We start from the raw sequence: 27,815 nt of genomic DNA, 5'->3' as shown, positions 1-27,815 counted from the left end.
GAGGCTGACAGAGCCTGGGTCGGAGGTGGGAGCTGCCCTCAGAGCTCCAGGTGGAGCCCCAAGTGCAGACTTTTGGGACACTGCTTGCCACAGGCTGGCACAGGGCCCGGACCCACTGTCCTGGGCCTGTGTGTTGTCCTTGGGAGTCCTAGACCAGGTCCTGGGCCTTGGCGTCCTGTCTGTAAGGGGAGTGGCCGTCACTTCCTGGGAGCCCGGGCTGGTTTGGGGGAGGGCCAGGTCGAGGGCTGGGAGGGCAGATGCACTGGGCCCCGCCCTCTTAGTTCTCTGTATTGGGTTTTGTCTGATGAGACGGTTGGGATGCTAAGGGTCTGGATGATCTGGAGGCCCTAACCCCTCACGAACCCCCACGCTGGGGCTGAGTGCCTGGGGCGGAGGCAGGGAGATCAGGGTTTCCCCTTGGCTGCCTTGTTTGAGCATTTTCAATGCTTTTTTTCTTTTTTCAATTTGTATTTATTTTTGAGAGAGAGAGAGAGAGAGAGCATGAGCTGGGGAGGGGCAGAGAGAGGTGGGGACAAAGGATCTGAAGCGGGCTCTGTGCTTCGATGCTCAATCCGATGCGGGGCTCGAACTCACCAACCACGAGATCATGACCTGAGCCAAAGTTGGACACTTAACCGACTGAGCCACGCAGGCGCCCCTGCCCTGTATGAGCATTTGTAAAGGACTTCTCCCCCGGCCCCCCACCTCAGGCTCTCCTGTGCAGCCAGCCCCTGACTTCTTGAGGGTTGGGGGACAGGGACTGGATCCCATGTGCCGAGGCTGGAATCGGGTTCTTGAGGATGCCTCACAAAGGCCTCCAGAATAAAGGGGAGCGTGGTGATGGTGCCCCATTTACTGCTGGGGTCCTCCTGGCGAAGGCAGGGGTCCGGTGGCTGGGCCTGCAGACCTGAGCGGTGGGCAGTGCGCTGTGAGGTAGCGCCCTGGGACCCCTGGTCTTCGAACTGGGAAGTGAGATTAAGAGAAATGAGGACAAAGGGCCGGGGGGCGGGGGCCTGCAGACCTGGGGACACTCGAGGCCTCCTGTGAGGTGTAATTGGATCCCTCCGACCTGCCAGACACGGGGCATCTGTGGTCCTGACCCCGGGCCTGTTCCTCCACCTCCCAGGGCCCCGTCCTTTACATAAGGCCCCGGCAGGCTGGGCCGTAGGCCAGGCCCGCGGCCATGGCCTTCACAGACCTGCTGGACCGCCTAGGCGGAGTGGGTCGCTTCCAGGTCATCTACACGGGCCTGCTGCTGCTGCCCTGCAGCCTGCTGGCCTGTCACAACTTCCTGCAGAACTTCACGGCTGCCGTGCCTCGCCACCATTGCCAGGGCCCCGCCAACCACACTGCGGCCGCCACCAACGACTCGGGGGCCTGGCTCAGGGCCGTCGTACCCCTGGACCGCCGGGGGGACCCCGAGCCATGCCGGCGCTTCAAGGAGCCTCAGTGGGCCCTCCTGAGCCCCAACACGTCTGTCCGCGGGGCGGCCACGGAGGGCTGCAGGGACGGCTGGGTCTATGACCGCAGCGTTTTCCCGTCCACTATCGTGATGGAGGTCAGCGGGGGCCGGGGGCGGGGTGGGGGGCTGCTGCCCGAGGCCGAGGCTGGAGCGTCCCTCTCTCCCCTGCAGTGGGATCTGGTGTGTGAGGCCCGCCCCCTCCGCGACCTCGCTCAGTCCATCTACATGGCCGGCGTGCTGGTGGGCGCCATCGTGTTTGGTGGCCTCGCGGACAGGTGAGCCTTTAGGGAGGAGGGTCCCAGCCACCTGAGCCTCTTCGTTAATTTTTCTTCTTTCTGTATTTTTAAAAAATAGTTCTTAATGTTTATTTAGTTTTGAGTGAGAGGCCGGGCACGAGTGGAGGAGGGGCAGAGAGAGACACAGAGTCTGAAGCAGGCTCCAGGCTCCGAGCTGTCAGCACGGAGCCCGACGTGGGGCTTGAACCCACGAATTGTGAGACCTTGACCTGGAGCTGAAGTCGGATGCTTAACCGACTGAGCCACCCAGGCGCCCCTAACGTTCCTTTATTGAGGCTTGTTTGTGTATACATAACACATTCACACGGTTCAAAATTCCAGAAGGTAGGAGAGAGCATGCAGGGACCTGTCCCTTTCCCACTCCTGCCCTGCCGTCCAGTAATTTCTAGAGGGCAGCCTGGTTTCTGTGCATCCTACCGGCGATGGTTTATGACTTTATGCAGTCCAAGCCAACATGGACATGTGGGCACCTGCTCTGTCCCACCTTCATTATACAAATGCTGGCCCACCCCACGCATGCTTCTGTGACCGGCTTCTTCTTCACTTCGAGGCCTCTGCGTATTCCATTAGAGAGACCCCTCCCCGGGGCGCGTTCGTGGCTCAGTCGGTTAAGCGTCCGACTTCAGCTCGGGTCATGATCTCGCGGTCTGTGGGTTCAAGCCCCGCGTCGGGCTCTGTGCTGACGGCTCGGAGCCTGGAGCCTGCTTCGGGAGTCTGTGTCTTCCTCTCGCTCTGCCCCAACCCCCCCCCCCCCGCCCTCTCTCTCTCCCCCTCCCCCACAAAAAGAATGAATGACTGAATGAGTGAGTGTATCATGGGGTGTGTGGAGAAGAAATGTTGCCCGCCCCCTTGATAGCCTGCGGCCCTCCCAGCCCAGCTAGAAAACTCTGGCCCTGGACCCTCACTGAAAAAACGGGGCAGTGTCAGAACCGGACTGGGATAACCCTGCTACCCTGAACCCTGACCTTTGACCCCTTTGTGGTGTGACAAGGCCCCAACCCACCCTGGCCTTCCCAACATGACCAGTTTCCATGAAGAGTTGACCCGGGGATCCTGCTCCCAGTGGCCCGTGAGTTCCGGGGTGAGGCCTCCAGCCAGCCAGAAGTTCGCACAGGGGACCCTCTCCCCACCTGCTGCACCTGCCTCTGGACCTTGGCAGAATCCCTGCCTTTCCCTAAGCCTGAAGATTAGGAGGTGGGGGGGGGGGGTGGCCAGAGATACTCCTCAAGTGAAGGGGCCAAAGAGGAAATACATCCCTGCGTCTTCAGTTTTCTTCCACACCACGCTTCTCCCTCCCTGACCAACCTCTGCCTCCAGGGCCTGGGGCCCAGCGGATATTCTGTTATGAGGGAGGGGCCTGGGGGGCACTTCCTCTTGCCCTCCCTGCTGCTGCCACCTCCGACCCTAACCTCGTGCCCGGCGCCTGGCTCAGGCTGGGCCGCAAGGGCCCCCTGGTCTGGTCCTACCTGCAGCTGGCAGTTTCGGGGGCCGCCACGGCATACTTCGGTTCCTTCGGTGCCTACTGTGTCTTCCGGTTCCTGATGGGCATGACCTTCTCCGGCATCATCCTCAACTCCCTCTCCCTGGGTGAGTCCGGCCGAGGAGGGGCCTGGCGGGGAGGGGGGCTCGTGGAAGTGGGGATGGCCGCCCTATTAGTGCAGTCTTTCCTGTTGTGTTGTGTTGTGTTGGGAGTCTCACCCAGTAACCTCCACTCAGAACCGGGGTTCAGAACCTCCACTCAGAACCTCCACTCAGAACCCAGCCCGGGGTTCTTGGGTGACCTGGGCTCTCAACCATGACCCTGTCAGCAGTGAGCTGTGGACCCTGGGTTTCGATTTGCCCACCTGTATGCTGAGAGGGTTGAATTATTTCCTGTGTGAATAAGTCAACGATAACCACTTAGTAAGCGCCTACTGTATGCCAGACTCGTTGTGGGCTCAGGGCGGGGACCCAGAAGGGAGGTGAGATACAGTGGCCCCCAAGGCTGCGGGGCTTATGTGGCTCCAAAAGGGGCAGGATTCACCCAGGCCGCAAAGGTGGTGACTCCACAGCGCCATGGTGGAGACCTTGTGCCCTGGAAGCCAAGTGGGAACGTCCACCACCCCCCCCGCCCCAGGCCGAAGTAACAGGGTCCGTCCTCACTGCAGGCTGGTTTCAGGCAGCTCCCGGTGGCTCTGGCCCGGCGCACTGTCAGGCAGCAGGAAACCCACGGTGGATGCAGGCTAGCCACCTGCGTTTGCTGATGACTTAGTTTGCTCCCGGGACAGGCTCAGGGAGGGTCTGAGGGATCCAGACGGCTGCCAAAGACGGAATGGATCTTTCGTTTCAGGGGTGGGGGAGATCTTGGGGCTGGAGAACCGGGAGGTGCCAGGCCGGCGCACCTGACAGCCCCCCTCCCTGAATCAGGACATCGAAGGTTGCACGAGCTCACTCAGGATCCCAGGAAATCCCAGCCCACTCGCCTCAGCCTTCGGGATGGGGTGTCAAGCCACAGCCCGTGGGATCTGAAGGCAGGAATGGACATGCATGGCCCATCTCATGCTAGAATCGCCTCTATGACACACACACACCCCTATATACACATGCACCCATATACACACACCCCTCCCCACACACATACATGCACCGCCGTGTACCTGATGCTCCTCTAAGCACCAGAGACAGAGCAACGAACAAGGCAGATCTCTGCTCCTGTGGAGCCCGTGCTCTTGTGCAGGAAGAAAGATAGTAACACAAATAAGTAGATTATATAGTATGTTGGAAAGTGATAAGTGCTACAGGAGAAAATTAAAGCCCGCAAAGGAAATAAGCTTGGGGTGGGGGGCAGAGGGAGGGGGCAGTGGCCAGGGAAAGTCCTCACTGAGAGGGGTCACTGAGTAAAGCTCACAGGAGGGAGGGAGGGCATCTGCCGCTATCTGGGGGGAAGGACATTCCAGGCAAAGACCCCGAGGGGTGTGTGTTTCTAGTGGGCTCCAGAGGACGGGGTCCTTGTGGCTGGAGCAGAGCACGGGGTGGGGAGGGGGCAGGGGAGTGGTGATGGATGAGGTCAGGGAGTTGGGGGGCAGACCCTTAGGCCCTGTGGCCATTTACAAGACTTTGGCTTTGACTCTGAGCAAGACGGGGGCCACTCAAGGATCCCGAGCTGCGGAGAGGATCTGACTTAGCATTTGCCAGGATCCCCGTGGGGGCCAGTTCCGGGGCTCCCGTGCCGGTCAGCAGGCTGCGGACGGGCTTGGGCCAGGGGGTAGCAGGAGGAAGCAGGAGGGGCTCTGCTAGATTCTGCCCGTGGAAGCAACAGCATTTGCTGATGGCCTGGACACACGATGGACACAGGAGCTGGCTGCTCATGGGGAAGACGTGTCCTCGTTAATCTGTTGTGGTTGCCTCCTACGAGCGTGCATGATTCAACCAGTCCCCCATAGATGGGCTTGTAGGTTGTTCCCAAGTTTTGCTGTTTACAAAACAATCATGTAATTGAGAGCCATTCTATTTCCTTTCCTACCAACCATCTACATCTTTTGCCTGTTTTTTGTTCGTTTGTTTTGCCTTTTCTTCCGTTTCCTATTGATTTGTAGGAACCGGTCCAATGTTAGGGAAATTCACCCTCTATCTGTAATTTCAGTTGCAAATTTTTTGTTCCTTTGCTTGTGTTTGCTGACCTTGTGACCTGGCTCATGGTGTTTGTTTGTGTTTGTTTATATTCAGACGTTCCTGTGTTTATGGACTCAAGTTTTGTTGATCTTCCCTTTGGTTGCTTCTGGGTTTTATGACTTTCTTAGAAAAGCTTTTCCTGACTCTAGGATTGAAAAAAAAAAAATCTGCCGTGATTTTTCCTAACATCCTTGTGGTTTTATTGGTTATGTCTGATTCTTTGATGCTCCCTGTGTCTCAGCAGATCTCGGGGAAAATTTCAGGTGTCCACAGAGTGCCTATAAAGGGCACAGGTGAGTGAGACAACCCCGTGGGCTATGAGTCCCACTGATCCTGTCCTGCTTTTCTCTGCAGTCGTGGAGTGGATGCCCACCCGGGGCCGGACCGTGGCGGGGGTCTTGCTGGGATACTCCTTTACCTTGGGTCAGCTCATCCTGGCCGGAGTGGCATATGTGATCCGCCCCTGGCGGTGGCTACAGTTTGCTGTCTCTGTTCCTTTCCTCATCTTCTTCCTCTATTCTTGGTATGTCCTGACAGAGAGGGGCGTGGGGCGTGGGGCGGATGACAAGTTTGGGGTATGCAGTGACCCACGAAAGAGGGTCGATGCCTGTGGAGGCCATGGGCTCACAGGTACGGCCCGTGGCTTATCGGGAAGCTCCAATAAAATCCCTTACACTAGCGTGGGGCTCCAGAATATTACAGCGGTTTTGCCTCATCAGTTCCTTTGCAACTCACAACCAGTGGGGAACCGAGGCACAGCCCAGGGAGGGCCCGTGCCTCATTTAAGCTACACACCAGCGTCACAACCAGATTCAAAACTGGATGTGTGGAAGTTACTAGATGCCCTTCAGGGATTCCCTGTCTGGTGCGCGCTGAAAAAGGCAAGCTGGCATGTCCCAGTCTTCCGGATTCAGCAGGCAGCGGGAGAGGTCACCTTTCAGGGTCCGAAGGAAGGGGAACGAAGGTGTACTTGGGTCTGGAGAGTGGGTTCCGCTCAACGCTGCCATTCTTCGTCCTTCTTTCGGTCACAGGTGGCTGCCAGAGTCATCCCGATGGCTCCTGCTCCATGGCAAGTCCCAGCTAGCTGTGGAGAACCTTCGGAAGGTGGCTGTTATGAATGGGAGAATGGAGGAAGGGGAAAGGCTGACCAAAGAGGTGGGCAGCAAGGGTGCAAGGAAGAGTAGGAACCATTTCTAATCTTGCTGGTGGCCGGCCTCAAGATGTACCAGGATTTAGTAGCTTCCCAGGACTCGTCCACCATCCAGGTGGAGAGGCGGCGGAATAAGCAGAGTAGGATGAGTTCCGGTCTGGCCAAAACGTTCGCCATCGAACGGCTGTGTGATCTGAGATAAATAATTTAACTGCTTTGTTGATCAGGCCATCCATCTATGCCATGGAGGGGCGGGGGGGGGGGGGGGGGACCGCATTCCCATCGACGCCTCGCTGAGACTTAAATACAATAACAAAATAAAATGAAAACATTAACATAGAAATCATAAGGTGAAATTATCAAAGAATCAATAATAAAAGTACCATGTGTTATAAATACCCTCATAAGATAATTACCATTTATAAGACAGTCACCAGTTATTATAAATTAAGTACCATTTATCGAGCCCCGTGTTAGGCACCATGCTAAGGTACAAAGTTTTATTTATTTATTTATTTATTTAATCTGAGAGAGAGAGAGAGAGAGCACACGAGTGGGGGAAAGAGGCAGAGGGAGAGAGAGAGAATCTTAAGCAGGCTTGATCCACCCTCCTTTGACCGTGACCTGATCAAGAGTCCGACACTCAACCAACTGAGCCACCCAGGTGCCCCCATAATCTCATTTAATTGTCACTGTAGCAGATAAGGAAACTGAAGTTTGAATGCATCACGTCATTTGCCTAAGAACACACGGTGGGGAGTGGCAGAACCACGTGAAACCCCTACCCCTGACCACTGGCCAAGCCAATCTCAGATCCTCTACCAGAAGTGAGGCATGAGGGTCTCTCTTGAACCACAGGTGGCTATTTCAGCCTAAGCAGCAGGCAGCTCAGGAGTCTTGGAACTCGCATGAGAGCCTCTGCTTCATTCTAAAGCTCGGGACACAATCTGTCGAGGGCCGTTGGTCTCAGGACAGAGAGGAGACTAGAAACAGCCATCTTGCCAGAGAACTCAACCTTGACCTTCCTCTCCACAGATGAAGGGACTCCTGGCAGGAAGATAGGATCCCAGATCCTTCCCTTCTGCTGATCAACCTTTCCTTGCCCAGGTGGTGACCTCCTACATCCAGAGTGAAATAGCAAGCGTCTGCCCTTCCAACTCAGTCTTGGACCTCTTCCGAACCCCGGCCATCCGAAAGATCACGTGCTGTCTCATGGTGGTCTGGTAGGTGATGTGCTCAAGCCCAAGTCTTTGACCTGAGGCCAGGACATGCCTTTCATCCCCACTTCCAAAGTCTGTTCTTAAATACTCTTAACGTAACAGGCAGGTGAGCCTTGTGAATTCAATCTTGTTTCATACTCTTTCTCTAGGGTCCTCTGACCCTCTGCTGGGCGCTGATATGTGGTCATAGATGAGACATCTGGGCTGACCTAGGAACCCCAAATCTGGGCAGTGGGTCTCACCTTGGTGGAGGGCCACCTGTTGAAATCACCCACACAGCTTTTCCCAAATGCACCTTGTCCCATCCTGATATGCCCTTGGGGCTCTCCAGGAGATTCTGGGAAGTGTCCCACTCTAGAAAAACACTTGGGGGTCCAGAAGGGGACAGACAGGGAAACGGTAATGTCTATGAGGTATGACAAGTGTCCTTATGGCAGTTCTCTTGGCTGGGGATGCTGAGTGCTTCATGCAGGAAATGGCATTTAGGGGGATTTTACAAAATGGCTGTGGAGTTTGCCACGTGAGCAGGAAGAAATTCACAGCAGCTGTGTAGATGGGCCTGAAGATGTAAAAGGGATAAAAATACAGGGACGCCTGGGTGGCTCAGTCGGTTAAGCATCTGACTTTGGCTCAGGTCATGATCTCGCGGTTGACGAGTTCAAGCCCCGCATTGGGCTCTGTGCTGCCGGCTCAGAGCCTGGAGCCAGCCTCAGACTCTGTGTCTCCCTTTCTCTCTTCCCCTCCCCTGCTCATGCTTTGTTTCTCTCTCTCTCTCTCTCTCTCTCTCTCTCTCTCAAAAATGAATTAACATTAAAAAAAAGTTTCTTTTAATGGGTAAAAATACAAAAGCGATCCGTTCCCCTTGGCACAGACTGGAAGCTGGCAAATCCTCAGATAAGGAGCTGATTTAAAAAATGGGAGGGGACCATTGTCATTTCACTTGACAGAATAATAGTAAGTGTGAAATAGGGATATTTGTGAAGTAGGGAACACAGGCTATGAATGACCTGTTCTCTGGAGCAGACCCAGCCCTCGGATTTAGTGGGAACCAGCCAGGCAGTGATAGAAGACAGACTCCCTGGGTGACCTTGAACAAGCCAGCCAGCCTCCTGGTGCCGCAATTTTCTACTTAGATACTTACCCCTAAGGTCCTTTTAAACACTAAACGTTTGGGGGCGCCTGGGTGGTTCAGTCGGCCGAGCGTCTGACTTAAGCTCAGGTCACGATCTCGCGGTTCACGAGTTCGAGCCCTGCATCAGGCTCGCTGCCGTCAGCCTGTCGGCACAGAGCCCGCTTTGGACCCTCCGTCCCCCTCTCTCTGCCCCTTCCCTGCTTGCGCTCTCCCAAAACTAAATAAGTGTTTAAAAAAAAAAAGAGAGAATGAGAGAGAGAACAAAACTTTTGGACATATAACCCCACACCTGGCTGGGGTTTAAGTGCTCAGGTAGATTCTGTTCTCTGATTTAAGTCTGGAACTGTATCTGTTGTGCAGTGGAAATGTGGAATGGTCCACCACTCTGGACCTTGAGAGGGCTTCTGCCCCAACAGTGTTGCCCGTGGGGCAGTTCTGGCTCTGGGCAGCCAGAGAACTCCTCGGAACCCAAGTCAGGGAAGGGACGCCCTACTGCGGTCACCCAGCTGACCCAGGCTTTCCCCTGGCCTGTGAGCTTCCAACTTTCCTGTCTTCTTCCCACTGGGAAGAAACATCATAAATTAAAAATTCCAGGGTGGGCGTGCCTGGGTGGCTCAGTCGTTAAGCGTCCAGCTCTTGATCTCAGGTCTTGATCTCAGGGTCTGAGTTCAAGTCCCACGTGGGGCTCCACTCTGGGTGTGAAGCCTACTTAAAAAACCAAAAAAACAAAGAAACCAAAAAGTTCCAGGGTTGAAAGTCCCCTCTTGGATCCCTCTGGGAAGAATAAGCTAAGGCCCATTTCTGTTAAAAGGGAGGAACTTGGACAGCTAGCGACTGGGACGCCCAGACGGTTTTCAGCGGGTGGGGAGGAACTGGTAGACTTTCACAAACTTCTGTTGTAAATGCTTTCTGTTAACTTGCATTTCTCTTTCTTCGCTGGCTTTTTTCCTAGATAAAACGTACGGCGTACTCATTGAGAAAAATATTTTCTTTTCAAACAGCTCAGAAACATACAGGCAGCACAGTGTGTTGGTTAAGAGGCAGGACTCAACTGTACTTCGATTAAAAAAATAAAACAAGGGGCGCCTGGGTGGCTCAGTCGGTTAAGCGTCCGACTTCAGCTCAGGTCACGATCTCACGGTCCGTGAGTTCGAGCCCCGCGTCGGGCTCTGGGCTGATGGCCCAGAGCCTGGAGCCTGCTTCCGGTTCTGTGTCTCCCTCTCTCTCTGCCCCTCCCCCATTCATGCTCTGTCTCTCTCTGTCTCAAAAATAAATAAACGTTAAAAAAAATTTTTTTAAATTTAAAAAATAAATAAATAAATAAAACAAAAACAAAAGAGGCGGGACTTGGAACCCGATCGCTTGGATTAGAATCTCAACTCTTGCCACTTACTGTCTGTGTGATCTCGGGCGAGTTACTTAGCCTCTCTGTGCCTCAGTTTCCCCATATGTAACATTGATGTCATAAAAGTACCTACCACATAAGTTGCTTGTGAAGATTAGAATTTAAAAAAAAAATTTAAGGTGTTTTATTTACTTTCGAGAGAGAGAGAGAGAGCATGAGAGGGGGAGGGGGCAGAGAGAGAGAGAGGGAGACACAGAATCAGAAGCAGGCTCCAGGCTCCGAGCCGTCAGCACAGAGCCCGATGCGAGGCTTGAACCCACTAAATGTGAGATCGTGACCCGAGCTGAAGTCAGATGCTTAACCGACTGAGCCACCCAGGCACCCGTGCTGCTTACTTTTAATAACTTAATCACATGTGTAAATATCTGTACAGTGTTGTGTGAATCCAGCTCATGGCACATAGCAGCTTTGCAATACTTTTTGTGAATTTTTACTTAAATTCTGGTTAGTTCACATACAGCGCAATATTGGTTTCTGAGGTAGAATTTGGTGATTCATTACTTACATACAATACCCAGTGCTTATCAGAACAAGTGGCCTCCTTAATGCCCATCACCCATCTAGCCCATCCCCCACCCACCTCCCTCCATCAACCCTCAGTTTGTTCTCTATTGTTAAGAGTCTCTTTAGGTCTCTCTCTCTCTCTTTTAATGTTGATTTCTTTATTTTTGAGAGAGCGTGTGCACAAGCAGGGGAGGGGCAGAGAGAGGGAGACACAGAATCCGAAGCAGGCTCCAGGCTCCGAGCTGTCAGCGCACAGCCCGACGCGGGGCTTGAACTCACAAACTGTGAGATCATGACCTGAGCCAAAGTCAGATGCGTAACTGACTGAGCCACCCAGACGCCCCCAGCGTGTACTCTTTTGCAACTAGTTTCTCTTGTTCAAGATCATGTTTGTGAGGCACCTCCAGGTTGCAGGATATAACTTAGTTATTTTCCTTGTGTAACATTCCACTGTATGAATATACTATTTGTGGGGGGCTGAATAACGACCCCCCCCCAAAGGCGTCTAATCTTACTTTTCAAAGTTTCTGTGAATATAAACTTTTTCCAAAATGTAAAAAGAAAAACCAACATCCGACAAAAACTCTACCCAGAATATAAATATATATTTATATTTATTTAATCATATGTTCTCTCTGTATATAGTTAACTGATGAGTAGTATCGATCCCTGTCCTAATCCCAGGAGACTGTGACTGTTACCTTACGTGATATGAGATAAGAGAAAGTGTATAAATTGGTTTCTGCCCCCAGCTCCTCCCACAGAACCCCTAAACCCCTCATCGTTTCTTAAGTGATAAGATGACTAGGAGGCAAGTAAGAATTTTGTCTTTGTTTTGGGCCCCTCCTCTTCCTGTTGACGTCACAGCCTCACGTGACCCAGTCAAGAGTTTTCTAGGTTCACCATCTTTGATGACACAGGATGTGGTGGTTGCAGGGGCCACGAGGAGAAAAATATCATTTGGGGTTGTCGGACTCTAGACTGGTTTCACATAAGGGAGCAGGGATGAGACCTTTGTCTTCCCCACCCTTGGAAAGTCATTCTTACCCCAAGATGAAAATAGGGCACATGATAAAGAGCAAACTGTTTTGGTTGGAGGGGGACAGAGATACTGAGCTGCTAGATCGGGGCTCCTGGGCGACTCAGCCGGTTATGCGTCCGACTCTTGATTTCAGTTCAGATCGTGATCTCACAGTGTGTGAGTTCGCGCCCCGCATCGGGCTCTGCACTGACAGCGCGGAGCCTGCTTGGGATTCTCTCTCTCTCTGCCCCTCCCCCGCTCTCTCTCTCCAAATAAATAAACTTAAAAAAAAAAAAAAAAAGCTGCTAGACAGCCAGGCTCCATCCATGACCCCTCCCTGAAATACGAGAGCCTTTCCGAAATGCCATGGGGGAGGGGTATGGCCTTGCAGCAGACCCCTGGGCAGAGGAGGGGAGATGAGGAGAGGGGTGGAAAGTGAGAGTCCAGGGCTTTTTCCAGGAGAGTCTTTGTCCTCATCTGAGCCCTTCCCTGCTGTCCTTGGGGTCCAGGTTGCCCCACATTCCTGCCAAAACCATGCCAGAAAGGAGGCCAGGGGCTCTGGAGGCCTTACTAGGAAGGGAGCCCCAGTGTTCGCTCAGGAGACGGCAAGGCAGGGAAACACGAAGGATAATTGTGTTGTGTTTGGATAACGTGACAAAGTTGTTTCCACGATGGGGAGAGGAGCGCGGTTTCCTTCCCAGAATGCCTGTCTCCCCACCAGACCGGAAGTCCCGGGAGGGCAGGCCGCGTCCATCTTGTTCACGGCCGTGTGCCCAGACGTGGTGGAACATTTATTTCCATGGTGTGAAGCAAGAAAGGCAGGAACATGTACACCGGAGAGAACGAGGAAGGGGGAAGAAGACAGAGAAATACCAGACAGAGGGGGAAGGAGAGCATGAGGGCTCAGTGTCCGGGAAGCCAAGGCAAGAGGAGCCCACCAGAAGGGAAGGGTCGGCGGAGGACGGGGTGGGGACAGAAGGACATCGAGAGGGGGTCCGAGCAATGCCCCTGATGTCCAGGCAGGTAAGGAGACTGATGAGGCAGAATTGGTCTTCCCAAGGTCAAAGTATCTACGCTAAAGCCAACAGGGACGCCTGGGTGACCCAGTCAGTTAAGTGTCCGACTTCGGCTCAGGTCATGATCTCGTGGTCAGTGAGTTCGAGCCCCGCTTCGGGCTCTGTGCTGACAGCTCAGAGCCCAGAGCCTGCTTTGGATTCTGTCTCCCTCTCTCTCTGTCCCTCCCCCGCTCACGCTCTGTTCTGTCTCTCAAAAATGAATAAACGTTAAAAAAAATAAATAAACAAATAAATAAATCATAAAGCATAGCAAACAAAGCCTACATCACGCTGCCTTCCCCTCAGTATTAAGAGCCACAGGGTGTTTTATCCTGGGTTTGTTTGCTTTCCAGAGTGTTCAAAATAGTATGTTGGCGGCCTTGCCTCTCAGCTCCACCTGGGAGGAGAAATCAGACCCGGATTTCCCGTGGACTCCCTCAGACCTGCCCAACAAGAATTACCGTGTCACTTTTCCAGAAGCGTCTTTGCTTTTTCTCCATCTCCCCTGACTCCTGTGGCTGGGGTGGGTGGGAGGGATGGTAGGCATTTCTCCGTCGGGGGAAGGGGGCAGATGCCAGGCCCGCTTGGGGAGAGCCCACCGCCGGATTCTGTTTTCCCACCTCCCCTCCCCATACGCTCCTGAGGCCATGTGGTCAGCATGTGGTCCGCCGGCAGCAAAACCAGGCCGACCCACAGGGCTTCATGAGGGTCGTCAACCCCAAGCCCCCTTCCTCTGGACCTCGTTTTGTTTCGCTTTTCGTAAGTGTGGTAAAATACACGTAACAAAATTTAGCATCTTGGCTGTTTGTGGGTGTGCAGTTCAGCATTGCTGTGTTCCAGAACCCTCCTCACCTTGCAACACTGAAACTCTGTTTTAACCCATTAAACAAGCGCTCATTCTCCCTCCACCCGGCCCCTGGCAACCGCCGTTCTCCTTTCCGTCTCTACTTCAGGCTGTCTCTACTTTTGTCTGCTTTGGGGACCTCAGGGAAGCGGAAACGTACAGTATTTATCTTTTTGTGACTGGTTAATTTCACCTCAAGCTTCATCCATGTCGGAGCACCTGTCAGAATTTACTCCCTTTTTATTTTTTGTGAGAGAGAGAGTGCACAAGTGGGGGAGAGAGGCACAGTGGGGGGGGGGAGATGAGAGAGAGAGAGAGAGAGAAAGGGAGAGAATCTGAAGCAGGCTCCATGTTCAGTGAAGAGCCTGATGCGGGGCGCGATCCCACGACCCTGGGGTCATGACCTGAGCCGAAAGCAAGAGTCAGACGCTTCACCGAAGCAGCCACCCAGGGCGTGCCAGAATTTCTGCCTTTTTAAGGCTGAGTAATTGGCCTCATACACCACACACTGTGTCTCAACTCATCTCTCGATGGACAGTTGGGTTGCTTCTGCCTTTCGGCTATTGTGAATAACGCGGCTATGCACGTGTATGTACAAATGTCTCTTTGAGACACTGCCTCAGGGATGTCGTAAATTTCCGCGGAGACCCCCCCCCCCCCCACCCCCACCGGGTGTGGGAACTCTCCCCCCCTTTGCTGTCAGATTGGCCGTAAACCCCCTTGCCAGAAGCAGCCCATCTTCAGGTGCCGATTTCTCGGTAAACGCTGGGAGACGCGGTGGGGGTCCCGTGGAGTCTTTGCCTTGTTGGAAGGCTCTCGTTTTCTCCCTCCAGCTCTTAGACGTGAAGCTCAGATCAGCCACTGAGGGCTGGAGGTGGAGGGGACAGGCGAGAACACTCACATTCCAGAACCCACGGGCTTGGGGGAGCAGGTGGCTGGGCAGGCAAGCGGGGGGAGGGACCAGGGCTCTAAGACTCAAGTCAGAGACTTGGATTTGGTGGCGGGGAACGGGAAGTCGGGTGATATTCCCCCGAGAGAGGAGTCCTGTGTCTTTCATCCCGTGTGCTGTCCCCCCGGGTCCAGAACAGTGAACCCCGGGCTGGAGCAGGACCATTCTGCTGCTTCTTCCAGGTTCTCCAACTCCCTGGCTTACTACGGGCTGGCCATAGACCTGCAGAAGTTTGGACTCAGCATATACCTGGTCCAGGTCCTGTTTGGGGTCATAGACATCCCGGCCATGCTGGTAGCCACCACCACCATGATTTACGTGGGCCGCCGGGCCACAGTGGCTTCCTTCCTCCTCCTGGCGGGGTTCATGGTGATCGCGAACATGTTTGTGCCAGAAGGTGAGCCATCCCTCACCTTCCCGGCCTCCCTCCCCCCTTTCCAGGCTCCAAGCCTCACCCTCTGCCTCCTCTCCATGCCCCAGCCCCTCCTGAGCGCCCTGCTCCCTCCACTACCCCCTCTGCCTCCCTGATCCCTTCTGGGGCTCCGAGCACCCCCGACCCTCTGCTCTGCCTCCCCCCTCTACAGACATGCAGGCCTTGCGCATGGCCCAGGCGGCACTCGGCAAAGGCTGCCTGGCCAGTTCCTTCATCTGTGTGTACCTGTTCACGGGCGAGCTGTACCCCACAGAGATCAGGTGGGTGCATGGGGAGAAGCCGAGCAGCGCCTGCCCCGACCTGGAAGGCCCGGGAGCTCCAGGTCGACACCTGCTGGGCTTGCTGAAGCAGGACCCCCTCTCCTCTCTGCTCTGCCCCCTGGCACCCAGGCCCTGGCACTCCCAGCCCTCTGGGAGGTCTGGGCCATGGCCACTGACCGGTCCACACTTTCTAGGCAGATGGGGATGGGCTTTGCTTCGGTCAGTGCCCGCTTTGGGGGTCTGACTGCACCCCTGGTCACCACGCTTGGGGAGTTCAGCACCGTCCTGCCACCCTTGGGCTTCGGGGCCACCTCGATCCTGGCCGGCCTGGCTGTCTGCTTCCTGGCTGAGACCCGCAACGCGCCCCTGGTGGAGACCATCGAGGCCATGGAGAGGAGGTGAGGAGCCTCTGGGCACGGTGGGGTGGGGGTGGCCAGACAGGCCCAGGTCCCCCGTGACACAACCCGGGGCAACGAGTGTCCTCCTGCCGCTGCTACAATGTCATGGCGAGTGGGGCCGTACTGGGAGACTCGTGTAGGCCACGCCTACGCTTGTGTCTGGGATCTCGGCTTAGCGTTCAACAAGGACAGAGCCGGCAACCAGTGTCAAAACAGAGCCCAGAATAAACCGTGGACCAGGCAAAGCAGGAACGTGAGCTGAAGTAAAGCGGGGCAGAGAAGCAGGGATGGCAGTTTGTGGGGAGGGGAGGTATCACATCCTGACGCAAAGACAGGCCCGTGTGGCTGCCGTGGTGGCCTTCAAATTTGGCTCAGAGATTCCTGGCAACAGAAAGGGAGAGCCCGTTAATGACTTTTGTCCTACTGTCAGAAAAAGTGATACCAGTTCTCTGGGGAAAGTGAAACTTTTCTCAACAGTTGGCACCAGGTGAAATGTCTCTAATGATCTCCTTAGAGAGGTCACCGAGTAAGGTGACAGTGTCTTTGGCGATGTTTCTAAAAGTGCCAGGGTGGGGGCACCTGGGTGGCTCAGTCGGTTAAGCCTCCGACTTCGGCTCGGGTCATGATCTCGCGGTCCGTGAGTTTGAGCCCCACATCAGGCTCTGTGCTGACAGCTCAGAGCCTGGAGGCTGCTTCGGATTCTGTGTCTCCGTCTCTCTCTGACCTTCTCCCGCTCCCACTCTGTGTCTCTCATTCTCAAAAATAAATAAACATTAAAAAAAAACATAAAAATAATCCCCCATGAGCATCCTACATCTAACCTGAGCCATGGCCTAGGGCTGGACTCACATAGATCAAGGACAAGGACATATGCTTTGGCAAGTCCTGCCAATTCTGCCTCCAAAATGTCTTTAGAACCTGTCCATCTCTGTCACCCCTGTGACCATCCCCCTCCTGGTCTAGATAACTATACAAGCCTCATAGCCTCCCCTGTCCCTTCCACTTTATTCTTTTTTTTTTAAGCTTATTTTGAGAGAGACAGAGACAGCATGAGCAAGGTACAGAGAGAGGGAGAGAGAGAGAGAGAGAGAGAGAGAGAGAGAGAGAGAGAATCCCAAGCAGGCTCTGTGCTGTCCGTGCAGGGCCCCATGAGGGGCTCAAATCTACGAAACCGTGAGATCATGACCTGAGCCGAAATCAAGAGTCAGACGCTTAACCAACTGAGCCACCCAGGTGCCCCTCCACTTTATTCTTTATATAGCAACTAGTGCAAAAGGCTTGCCATGTAAAGAAACACACCATTCCTCCTTGGAACCCTTCACTGGCACCTTTTTACATTAAAGGTAAAATCTGAAATCTCGGGGTACCTGGGTGGCCCGGTTGGTTGAGGGTCCGACTTTGGCTCAGGTCATGATCTCATGCTTTGTGGGTTCAAGCCCCATATCAAGCTGGCTGCTGTTAGCACGGAGCCCACTTTGGATCCTCTGTCCCCCCCTCTCTCTGCCCCTCTCCCACTGGAGCTCTCTCGCTCTCAAAAATAAATAATAAAAACGTTTTTAAAAAATCTGAAATCTTAAAAAAAAAAAAAAATCTGACCTCTTACAAGGCTCCCAGGATCTGGCCCCTGACGCCACCGAGGCTGTTCTCTCTGTCTGGAACGTTCCTCCCCATGCTCTCTGTTTAATTCCCACCCACACTACAGATATAGGTCCAGACGCCCCAGATGCTGGGTAAATATTCGTCAGGAACCCAAGCCAGAGCCTGTTTGCAGGTGTTCCGAGATGTTGCCTGAGGGACCCAAGTACATGAAAATGCAGCCGGAGAAGTGCCCTCCCCTGATGTTACTGCGATGGTTCTGATCCTGGCCATGTTTAAGATCACATTTTGCTTTCCCTGGCTATAGAGAAATCCCACCAATGCCAAATGAAATTCTAGCTGGGGTAACACCGCTTCCTTTGATCCTGCCAGGAACATTTATTCTAAAACTACCGTAGGTTGTTATGGATATGAACCAAGAACTAAAAAATGATGGAGGCCATCTACTAAAAATAATTTTAATTTTTTTTTTTTTTAATTTTTTTTTTTTCAACGTTTTTTATTTATTTTGGGGACAGAGAGAGACAGAGCATGAACGGGGGAGGGGCAGAGAGAGGGAGACACAGAATCGGAAACAGGCTCCAGGCTCCGAGCCATCAGCCCAGAGCCTGACGCGGGGCTCGAACTCACGGACCGCGAGATCGTGACCTGGCTGAAGTCGGACGCTTAACCGACTGCGCCACCCAGGCGCCCCAAAATAATTTTAATTTTTATAAAAGTTGATAACAAGGCCATTTTTCCCACAACAATTTGCTGACTGGATCTGACCTAGCTGGTCCTGCCAGGAGTGTGGAAAACTAAGTGAGCTCCAAAAAGGCAGGGAGCTCTCTTAAGCTCAACAAATGTTGCTTTGCTAGACAAGGAACTTTTTGTCCGAATCACAGGAGGGAAAGTCATTGAGACATCTCTCCCAAAGCCTCGCGTGTGTATTTCCTTAGAACAAGGATGTTCTCGGGGCGCCTGGGTGGCTCAGTCAGTTAAGTGTCCGACTCTGGACTTCTTTTTTTTTTTTTTTTAACATTTATTTATTTTTGAGAGAGAGAGAGAGACAAAGCTGAGGTGGGGGACGGACAGAGAGAGGGGGAGACAGGATCTGAAGCAGGCTCCAGTCTCTGAGCTATCAGCACAGAACCCAACGTGGGGCTCGAACCCACGAACCGCGAGATCATGACCTGAGCCGAAGTCAGATGCTTAACCGACTGAGCCAGCCAGGGGCCCCTATACCCTGATTATTTTGATTGCTCAATTTGTTCCAAATTTGACCAGTAGGACCCTTTTGACTTCTGTGTTCCCTTAAAATTCTTTAAGCACGTCCCTGTTTTCTGGCACAACCAGACAGTCTAGGCTCATCGCTTCCCTGCGGCTGTCCCGGGAGCGGCCATTTCTCTGAGCGTCCTGGTTCATTTAATAGAGAATCGTATTTAGAAGCCAAGATCCAGGTGAGAGGGGCTCACCGTTATTGGGGGTTTTCTACTCTCAAGCCCTCTCAGGGCACAGAAGCGGCAAATATATGAATATACATATAGATCACACACCTGTGTATCTGTTTTTCCATATCCAGAGATCATACTGAAAACGATGAGCTCACACCATTACCTCCAACCTCAATCTGACACGCCCCACCGCCAGTTTCTCCCTTCTCATATTGAACTCCCTTCCCCCATAATGGCTTGAAGACCGAATTGTTCAGGAGGGGAAGGGAAAAAAGTTTTCCATATATTCTCGATGGCACAGGTTGTTGTTCTCCTCAATAGACCTCCAACCTCATATCCTCGCATCTATGCTTCCCCTTGAGCGAGTGTAACCATGCCAAAAGGCAGACTAGCTGCACTCAAAGTCTATTTGCATTTCACATAAACTTTTGCACACAAAATTGAAGCCTGTGACTTATTAAGGAGGAAACAGCCAGATCCGGGGCAACAAAGCCTGCTTTCGAGTAGGCACCAAGCAAGGGCACGTCCAGATGGAGCCCTGCCGTAAGTGAGCCAAGAAGAGTGCAGGACACAGGGAGATTTGGAGAGTTCTGGAGGTCAAAGATTTGAGCTGGTGTGTAATTTAGGCTTTTTGACATCTGATCTATGTATTAAATTATTATTCACTGAGTTCCTACTGTGTGCCAGACACAGTGCTCAGTGTCGGTGTAGAGTGAACAGAAAAGATGTGATCCGTGACCTCTTGGAGGTTACAGAGTTAAGAGAGGCACGTAGAGAGCAAATACACAAAAATAAATATGTAATTAAGAGAGAATAATCGAGGGGCGCCTGGGTGGTGGCTCAGTCGGTCAAGTGTCGTTTTCGGCCCAGGTCATGATCAGTTTGTGGGTTCAAGTCGGGCTCTGTGCTGACAGCTCAGAGCCTGGAGCCCGCTTCGGATTCTGTGTCTCCCCCTCTCTCTGCCCCTCCCCCGCTCACACTCTGTCTCTCTGTCTCAAAAATAACATAAATGTTAAAGAAAAAAAATTTTTTTAAAGAGAAAATAATTGAGTCGTTGGGGATGCCCCTAGACTTGAGAGAGATGGAATGAGCCAGGCTGAGAAGGGCAGGCGTGTGTTCCTGGACAAGGGAACACCCAGTGAAAGCCCCTTGAAGTCCCAGAGAGCTGGGAGGAGCTGAGTGATGAACCTGAAAGGCCAGCCTGGAGAGGGGCGGGGGCAGCCCTAGAGACGACTGAGAATTTAGGCTTTTAAATCAGTAGAGAAACGACCGCAGGACTTGGAGGAAGGGATTGATGTGATCTTATTTTTAAAAACCCTTTCTGTCTCCTTTGCATTAGTAAATCTCAGCCTAAGTGGGGCCTTGGGTTTAGGAATTTAGACCTTTCTACATTATCACCCCCACCCCCACTACAGAGACCTTTTTGCATACACATTTTTTTCCCTAATCACACCCCCTCCCTCCCAATAACATTTTAATGCCACAGATATACTGTGTATCTATTCACGAACCGTGACCCTTTGGAAGACCACAAGCCATTGTAATATCTCAGATTTTTTGTCCCCTCCCCTGTACCAAGAACCACTTGTTGCCCCCTGGGGGCAATATCTCCCCCGAGAAGATTCATAGACAATGATAACCTGTTCCGTCAGCCGTAGGACTCCTTGTAGTTAAGATTTTTAGAACCTCTGAGGGGCTTATAATTAGATCCACATTCAGTATGTCCCTGCAAGGTTCCCAAGTGTTCTGGTCCATGGGCTTCTTCAGGAACCTGTAAGGAGCTCTTCTTGGCAATTCCCTTCCAACCAAATATGAGACAGAAACAACTCAACTTGTTCTGGTTTGGTAGGAAATAGTGATGCTGGGGAACCAGAGACAAGAGATAGCCTCTCTCATGAGTCAGTCGAGCGGAGTTTTTGATATTTGAGACAGTAAGAATTCAAGAACTCCTCAGCCAATTTCGTTTTCCTCAATTTCTAATCTCATCAACTAATTACGAGTGCTGGTCACAGGCCTTGGGTGTCGAGGATTAAGAGAAGAAAATGGCTCGTCCAAGGTTCAAGTTACCCATCTCCAAGATGGCCGCAAGCTGAGAGGGATTCCCTGTAACATACCTTCTAATGCTGGTTCCCGGAGTAACGATGGAAGGGAACTTCCTCCACTTCACAGGCTGACGAAAACCCATTTGTAAATAAATTATTTCTATGTTAAGTTGCCAGATCCTTCATGAATCACAAGACTAGATAGATAGTGTTTCTTCAGAATGGCCTAAATGCCTGGTGTGGGGTTGGGTCAACCTCTGTGACCCAGTTGGACTTATGCCCCAGATTTTTAGGGCGACATAGCAAGGGAACAGTTGACTAATAACCCTGTTCAAAAAACCCTTTTAAGTAAGACTATCACATTCACAAAGAAGGAAATGCTGATCGAAAATAAACAGAAGAGAGGTAGTGAGGTCAGTCATAATGAGAGAAATGCAAATTAAAACAGGGGAGAGGTCATTTTAAAATACCCAATAAGGGAAAAAAAAAAAAAAAAAGGAAACATAGTAGTAGTCAATTAAGATGTAGGGACAGGAAGAAGGAAAGTCCTGCAACTTTTCTGGAAGTTTCTTTGGCATTGCTGTTCACGAGATGGAAAATTTTTCATGTTCTTCTAAGCAGCAGTGACATTTCCAGGATTCTGCCCTAAGGAAATAAGCTGAAATGTGGCCATTGTATGTGACATAAATGTTTATTTACAAGGCTATTCATCACCATGCTTGAGGTATCAGGAAAAATATGTCAACTCTCCAGATCTCCAACAATTTAAATAGATTATGATATATTGCGCAATAATTGAAAGTTATGTTGGTGAAGAGTTTTTAAGGGCATGGGAATATTTACAATATACGGTTAAATAGTATATTAAAATAATTATGATAGTTTCTTTTTTTTTTTTTTTTAATTTTTTTTTTCAACGTTTTTTATTTATTTTTGGGACAGAGAGAGACAGAGCATGAATGGGGGAGGGGCAGAGAGAGAGGGAGACACAGAATCGGAAACAGGCTCCAGGCTCCGAGCCATCAGCCCAGAGCCTGACGCGGGGCTCGAACTCACGGACCGCGAGATCGTGACCTGGCTGAAGTCGGACGCTTAACCGACTGCGCCACCCAGGCGCCCCGATAGTTTCTTAATTATGTCCGGAAATAGAGACTCGAGGGGTGCCTGGCTGGCCCAGTTGGTAGAGCATGTGACTCTTGATCTCAAGGTCATGAGTTTGAGCCCCATGCTGGGTGTGGAGATGACTTAAATAAACAAAACTAAACAACAAAAAAGAAACAAAACAACAACAAAAAAATAGGGGCTCAAAAGAGAGAAAGAAAGAGGTTAAAATGGTGACAGTGGTTGCCTCAAAGTATGAGTGACGTTTAATATTTTTTCCTAGCTGGTTTACATTTTAAAAATTATCTCCAGGTGTCTGGTTGGCTCAGTCAGGAAAGCATGCGACTCAGTCTCGGGGGACTGAGTTTGAGCCCCAAGTTGAGTGCAGAGACTACTTAAATAAATAAAACTTAAACAAATTTTTTCAACATAAAAATTATCTTCAAGTTGTCTGTATTGAGCAGGTTTTCTTTGGTAATTAAGGGGGAGAGGCACACAAGGAAAGCATTTATAAGCCTTCAGTTAAGTCGTTTCCCAGACACAGGGTGCCCCTCTGGGGCCTAGAAGCTAGGGAAGGGTCTGACGCTCCTTAAAGCCTGCCATGATCTTGGAAAGACCCAGATGAGAGGCAGCAGGGCCTGGACAAAGTACCAAGGATCCAATCAGTGACCTTCCATGGAGCTTCTCCCACTGGTACTGGGAGCTTAGAGAGGGGAGGGGTGGGGGATGGGCTCTCAGCCTTGCAGCAAGAGGTCTGGCGCTCCACCAAGGCCAAAGCCCAGGCCATTGGTTAACTGGGACCTCCTGCCGCCCTCTCCTCCATGGTGAACACCAGTTGCATGGCTGACCCCGGCATGTTTTTAACGCTGACTATATTATATTTCAGACATTAAAAAAAGAAAGAAGACCATGGACTTTGGGTCACACAACAGGCTGCCTCTGGTCATCTTGCTCATAAGATGACTTTTAAAAGTGATATTGAGCAAGCCTAACCATTGTAGCAGTTGGATCTGAGAATGTGTGCCTCTGGGTTTTTCGGAATTATCTTTGAAAGGGATGGGGAATCTATCGCCAGAACTGGGGAGAAACTGGCAGGCGGGACATAAGGGCCGTCCGTCAGCCCCCGCAGGCACACAACAGATACGACAGATAAGCTGGATGGACCGAAGGGGCAGAGTCAGGAAAGGCTTCAAGTCCAGAAAAGACACATGGAGGACAGCAAAGCGAGAAGAAAAGTGTTTCTTTGTTTCTTTGTGATTATCGAAGCAATAATCACACACAAAAATGGCTTAAACGATTGAACTAAGAGATTAGAAATAAAAGAGTTACAAGGTAAGAATAAAAACACTGATAAAACATTTTTTTTCATGTTTATTTCTTTTGAGAGAGAGAGAGAGAGCATGAGCAGGGGAGGGGCAGAGAGAGATGGAGACAGAGAATCCAGAGTGGGCTCCAGGCTCCCAGCTGTCGGCCCAGAGCCAGACACGGGGCTCGAACTCACCAGCCGTGAGATCATGACCTGAACCAAAGTCGGACACGTAACCGACGGAGCCACCCAGGCGCCCCAGACACAGATCCTTTCAAAGAAACACGGATAAAAGAGAAAAGGGCAAAACCGCAGCCGGTCAAGCAGAAAGCCCCAAGGGGCAGCTCTCGGACTTGGAGGCTTTCCTGGTGACGTCCCTGCCATCTCCCATCCCCTCACTCTCCTCCCTGCCTCCAGGGCTGGCTGACTCTCTGCCTGGGTTGGGGGAGAAGGGCCTTGGTAGTGCCCACTCCCCCAGGGTCTCTGTCGGAGCGCCTGGTCCGCAGGGAGCCGAGCCCGGCACCTGCAAGTTCGTTGAGCCTCGTGCCCCATTCACCAGTTGGGTGACCTTGGCACGTCCTCACTGGAAAACTCTTTGACCTTGCGCTCTTTCCCTGAGGTGCCCCGTGAGAACTAGAGGGAGGGCTGCTGCGGCCCCCACCTTCCTGGGGACAGCAGCGACGCATGCCTTGCACGTAGCACAAACACACCCATGAATGCTGCGCACACACCGTCTGCTTCTCACCCCTTCTTTTCTGCCTCTCCGTCTCATTTTTCCATTTGCCTTTTCATTTCAACAGAGTCCGACAAGGTCTTCGCAAGGAGGATGCAGAAGAGAAGACGGAAGAAATTTCTCTCCAGCAGCTGGGAGCTTCTCCCCTCAAAGAAACCATCTAAGCTGCCAAGAGCCTGGAGCTTGCTGGCCGCACCTTCTTCGGTGTTTAGACACCGCTGGGGCTTTTCCTGACAATGATCAGGGGTGAGGTTGGCCAAGGACCGTGGTGGCCCGGCGAGTCCGTGCCAAAGAGCTGCCTACAAACCAGAGCTGTGGCGACTGGAAGAAAACCGACCAGCGGCAGCCAACTGGCGTCCCAAACATGCAGAAAGTCAAGAGAAATATGCCCAGGCACCAAAGGAGGAACTGTTTTCCCTTCCGTCCTTGAATCCGCCCCCTTAAGACCTCTGTTCATTCTTATCCCACCACAAAACACCGTCTTGGCAGCGTTAGGGTGGCTGACATTTCTGCCCCTGGTTGTCCCTGGAACAGCCCCACCCGGCTTGTTCTTGAGAACCCATTCTGCTCCACTCACGGGGCCTTTCCTCTTTCTGGCCGCATATGCAATTAAAGCTCTCTTCCCCTGTGTCTGTGACTTACCTTCTCAACTAGCAAATGTGGGACTTGCACGTGGTACGTGCTTTACGTGCTTAATAAGCAGTTGGTGAATAAGCGGTGAAACCAGACTTGGGAGACGGAGAGACCTCTAGCCCTCAGCTGCATTCCTCGCAGCACCACCTTGCAGAAATGGGATGTGGTTTGCTTCTCCACAAGTCTTGCAGAGAGACAAATCCCTGGTGTGGGACGGCATCCCTCTGACCTTGTGCCTGCCTCCCTGACCTTGACCTTCACTGGAATTCAGATTAGATTTACACCAGGGATTCAAGTCCTGGCTCATTTCGTAGTCTTGGGCAAATTTCCTTGTCTAATCCCTTCTTCCTGGAGCGGCCAGGGAATCGACGAGATCAGTGTCCCATCCCCTAAAGCCCAGGAAAGAGCACAATCTGGGGGGAAAAGTAAGAATATCACAGTGTGGGCAGGAACCACTGCGACCTGCCATTTTGCCAAGGTCATCTTTCAGCAGCTTAGCCCTTGGGAGGGAGCTTGAATGAGAATCCAAAAAGCTGTCCCAAGGTATCAGCCTTGAGGTACCGACTCCTCAGTCCCTCCCATAGAGTGAACCTCCCATTCAACGATCCTCTACGTGGGTTTTCCTATTTGAGTTCTTCTCAACCCACAGCCCTCAACAGCTCAGTAAATTTGAAAGGTGGAAGGTTACTGTGCCTGATCATACTTTAAGATTCACCTTGGGAGTCATCTCCTCCAGGCAGCACTCCCTGACCTCCCCTGCCTGCCTCTGGGCTCCCATGATTCCCTCCTCACATTCTCCCTACTGTGTTGTAATGGATCCATTCCGTACTTAGTGGCTCCTTGAAGACAGAGTTAGGTCATATTTTTTTTTAATTGTTTTAACATTTATTTATTTTTGAGAGAGAGTACGAGCAGGGGAGGGGCAGAGAGAGAGAGGGAGACACAGAATCTGAAGCAGGGTCCAGGCTCTAAGCTGTCAGCACAGAGCCCAATGCGGGGATCGAACCCACGAATGGTGAGATCACGATCTGGGCTGAAGTCGGACGCTTAACCGGCCAAGGCCCCCAGGCGGCTCAATCGGTTAAGCGTCCAAAAATTATTTCAGGCAAGGCCACCTTCCTTTGGGGGAAGGACAGGGGGGTCTATCAAGCAGATGACCTCACTAGTGTTGATCAGGAAATTCTAGACTGATTGGTTTAAAATTCCACTCCTGGGAAAGGCTAAAACTGCAATTAGGTTAAGTCTTGGCTTGTTGGTGTAAGGCTTAGCACAAATGACTTTATTTTGGCCTGTTTGTTTTTTTTTTTTTAACGATTCTCCCCACCTACCCACCCCCCGCCCCCATTTTTTTTTTAGAGAGAGAAAAGCAGGGTTTGAGCTCGCCTGATATGGGACTTGAACTCACCAACCGTGAGATCGTGGCCTGAGCCGAAGTCAGATGCTTAAGAACTGAGCCACCGAAGCGCCCCACGATTCCCCTCTTTTGATTAGACTGTCAGCCTGAGAGATGTGATCAAACTTCTAGGCATGAGCGCCATTTTCAGCTACCACTCTGTAGTTCTCCCAGCCTTTACTGATCCTCTGGGTGACACAGAGGTCACAGGTCATGACGGTTTTTGCAAGGTTTTTTTGCTGAACCTCTCTGGTATTCACAGGTCATGACTTCAGGTTTACAATTTTTTAGTCTTTGTTCCTTCTCTGATGTTCCAGTCTTGGGGGGATCATTTACTTGATGGTTAGCCGTTGCCAACACGCATTTAAACCTCTTGAGAGAATACAACATGCCAGGCAGATTCCCATGGTCATTATAAACCGGATAATTCCCAAAGTCTGGAGCACACTTCAGAGCCACGGTCCCCAGTACCTAATCCAGTCAAAATCAAATGAGTCAAAGACCCTTTGGAAGGAGTCACCTTTTTAAGCCTAGCAGCTTGCTCAGTGTAATTATGTAATTGGACGTAATGGGGTATAGCTGAGTTTACGTAATTGAGTTTCAACTACACCCCTGCAGGTGTAGCAGGCTGGCCACAGCACAGACACCTTGCTCAGCTAAAAGATCATAAAGGGTTATCCTATCATCAAGAACAAACTTTGGCCAGAGAGTCTAAGGATTTTTGTTGGGCAGCTATTTTTTTTAATGTTTATTTTTGAGAGAGAGCAAGACAGAGAGACAGAGCACGAGCCCAGGATAGCAGAGACCAGGCGCCCCTATATAAGCTCTTTTCAAGATTGTTTTGCTGGAAATTTTTATAAGAAATCTCAGATTAAACTCTTAAAAGCCTGAGGCCAGGAAGCAAAGCCAAGGTTAAAGCAGTTCCTTAAAGCTGTCTCGTCACGTCTGAGTTTTACATATCTCTCTCAAATATGATATTCCAAAGTTTTGGTAATATAGCCACTGTCTTTAAATGTGTCCTGTTATAAGGAGAGAACCGAGTCTTATCGAACTTACGCACATAACTATATGGCCATGACAAGAATACCCAAGAGTTTCTGGAGGGATCGGGTAGGGAGAGAAAATGTTTCCTCTTCGTTTACAAAGGTATACTTTACCAAACTGCTATAAGCCATATAAGAGAAAAGAGAAAAAAGTTTTCTTAAATCTGGAAAGGCAAAAAGTTAAGGAGCCAGCAACATTTCAAACAAAAAGTCCTAAAAACTATAATCATCCCTGATGAGTTCACTCTTTCCCATGTTATGAATTCTTGTTCTGCTGGAATCCAATGTTTCCATTAGTTCTGGAAGTTCTTACCCAGTTCAGTTTTATGACCTTAAAGATTAAAAGAAGACAACAACCAAAAACCCTGTATTCTGGAGCACTTTCCGTGAATTTCCTTGAAATGGAAGCAGTTTGCAGGAAGACTTTCATCAAAGCATCAGAGTAATATAATAATTCTGTAAGTGACAAAGACGTTTAAATATCCATTCTTAAAGATATGATGAGAGTTCACTAAAATGGAATTGGCAAGAAACTTTGGTTATTTCTGTGACACTCAATATTTTATTTTATTTTATTTTTTAACGTTTATTTATTTTTGAGACAGAGAAAGACAGAGCATGAACGGGGGGAGGGTCAGAGAGAGGGAGGGAGACACAGAATCTGAAACAGGCTCCAGGCTCTGAGCTGTTAGCACAGAGCCCGACGCGGGGCTCGAACTCACGGACCATGAGATCATGACCTGAGCCGAAGTCGG

At 51.3% G+C, this 27,815-nt stretch overlaps 1 protein-coding gene across 3 annotated transcripts; it reads left to right on the top strand.

The window, feature by feature from the left end:
• The first annotated feature begins 536 nt into the window (after positions 1-536).
• LOC109246720 (solute carrier family 22 member 20) lies at positions 537-24,621 on the top strand. Of its 3 annotated transcripts, none has more exons than XM_019414949.2 (10): positions 537-1,558; positions 1,634-1,737; positions 3,191-3,345; positions 5,764-5,932; positions 6,441-6,513; positions 7,667-7,782; positions 14,872-15,086; positions 15,274-15,382; positions 15,577-15,780; positions 24,059-24,621. In XM_019414949.2, the coding sequence occupies exons 1-10, from the start codon at positions 1,184-1,186 to the stop codon at positions 24,153-24,155; spliced, it is 1,617 nt and encodes a 538-aa protein (XP_019270494.2). In that variant the 5' UTR covers positions 537-1,183; the 3' UTR covers positions 24,156-24,621. The 3 variants fall into 3 exon arrangements, with proteins under 3 accessions (XP_019270494.2, XP_019270493.2, XP_019270495.1); XM_019414948.2 differs by having other exon boundaries at positions 6,441-6,564; XM_019414950.2 differs by lacking the exon at positions 24,059-24,621 and having other exon boundaries at positions 6,441-6,564; positions 15,581-15,742.
• Positions 24,622-27,815: the final 3,194 nt, after the last annotated feature.

This window comes from Panthera pardus, unplaced genomic scaffold (assembly GCF_024362965.1).
Source record: "Panthera pardus isolate Hobbes unplaced genomic scaffold, ASM2436296v1 HiC_scaffold_12, whole genome shotgun sequence".
NCBI classification, from domain to species: domain Eukaryota; kingdom Metazoa; phylum Chordata; class Mammalia; order Carnivora; family Felidae; genus Panthera; species Panthera pardus.
The sequence above is the reverse complement of the archived record's forward strand: the minus strand, read 5'-3'. Positions and strand labels throughout refer to the sequence as shown.

Excerpts from the sequence above, each read along its gene's own strand:
- LOC109246720 (XM_019414948.2), top strand. The coding sequence starts at position 1,184 with ATGGCCTTCACAGACCTGCTGGACCGCCTAGGCGGAGTGGGTCGCTTC. Across the intron at positions 15,087-15,273 it reads GAACATGTTTGTGCCAGAAG|ACATGCAGGCCTTGCGCATG; the intron begins GTGAGCCATCCC and ends CCCCCTCTACAG. Across the intron at positions 15,781-24,058 it reads ATCGAGGCCATGGAGAGGAG|AGTCCGACAAGGTCTTCGCA; the intron begins GTGAGGAGCCTC and ends TCATTTCAACAG.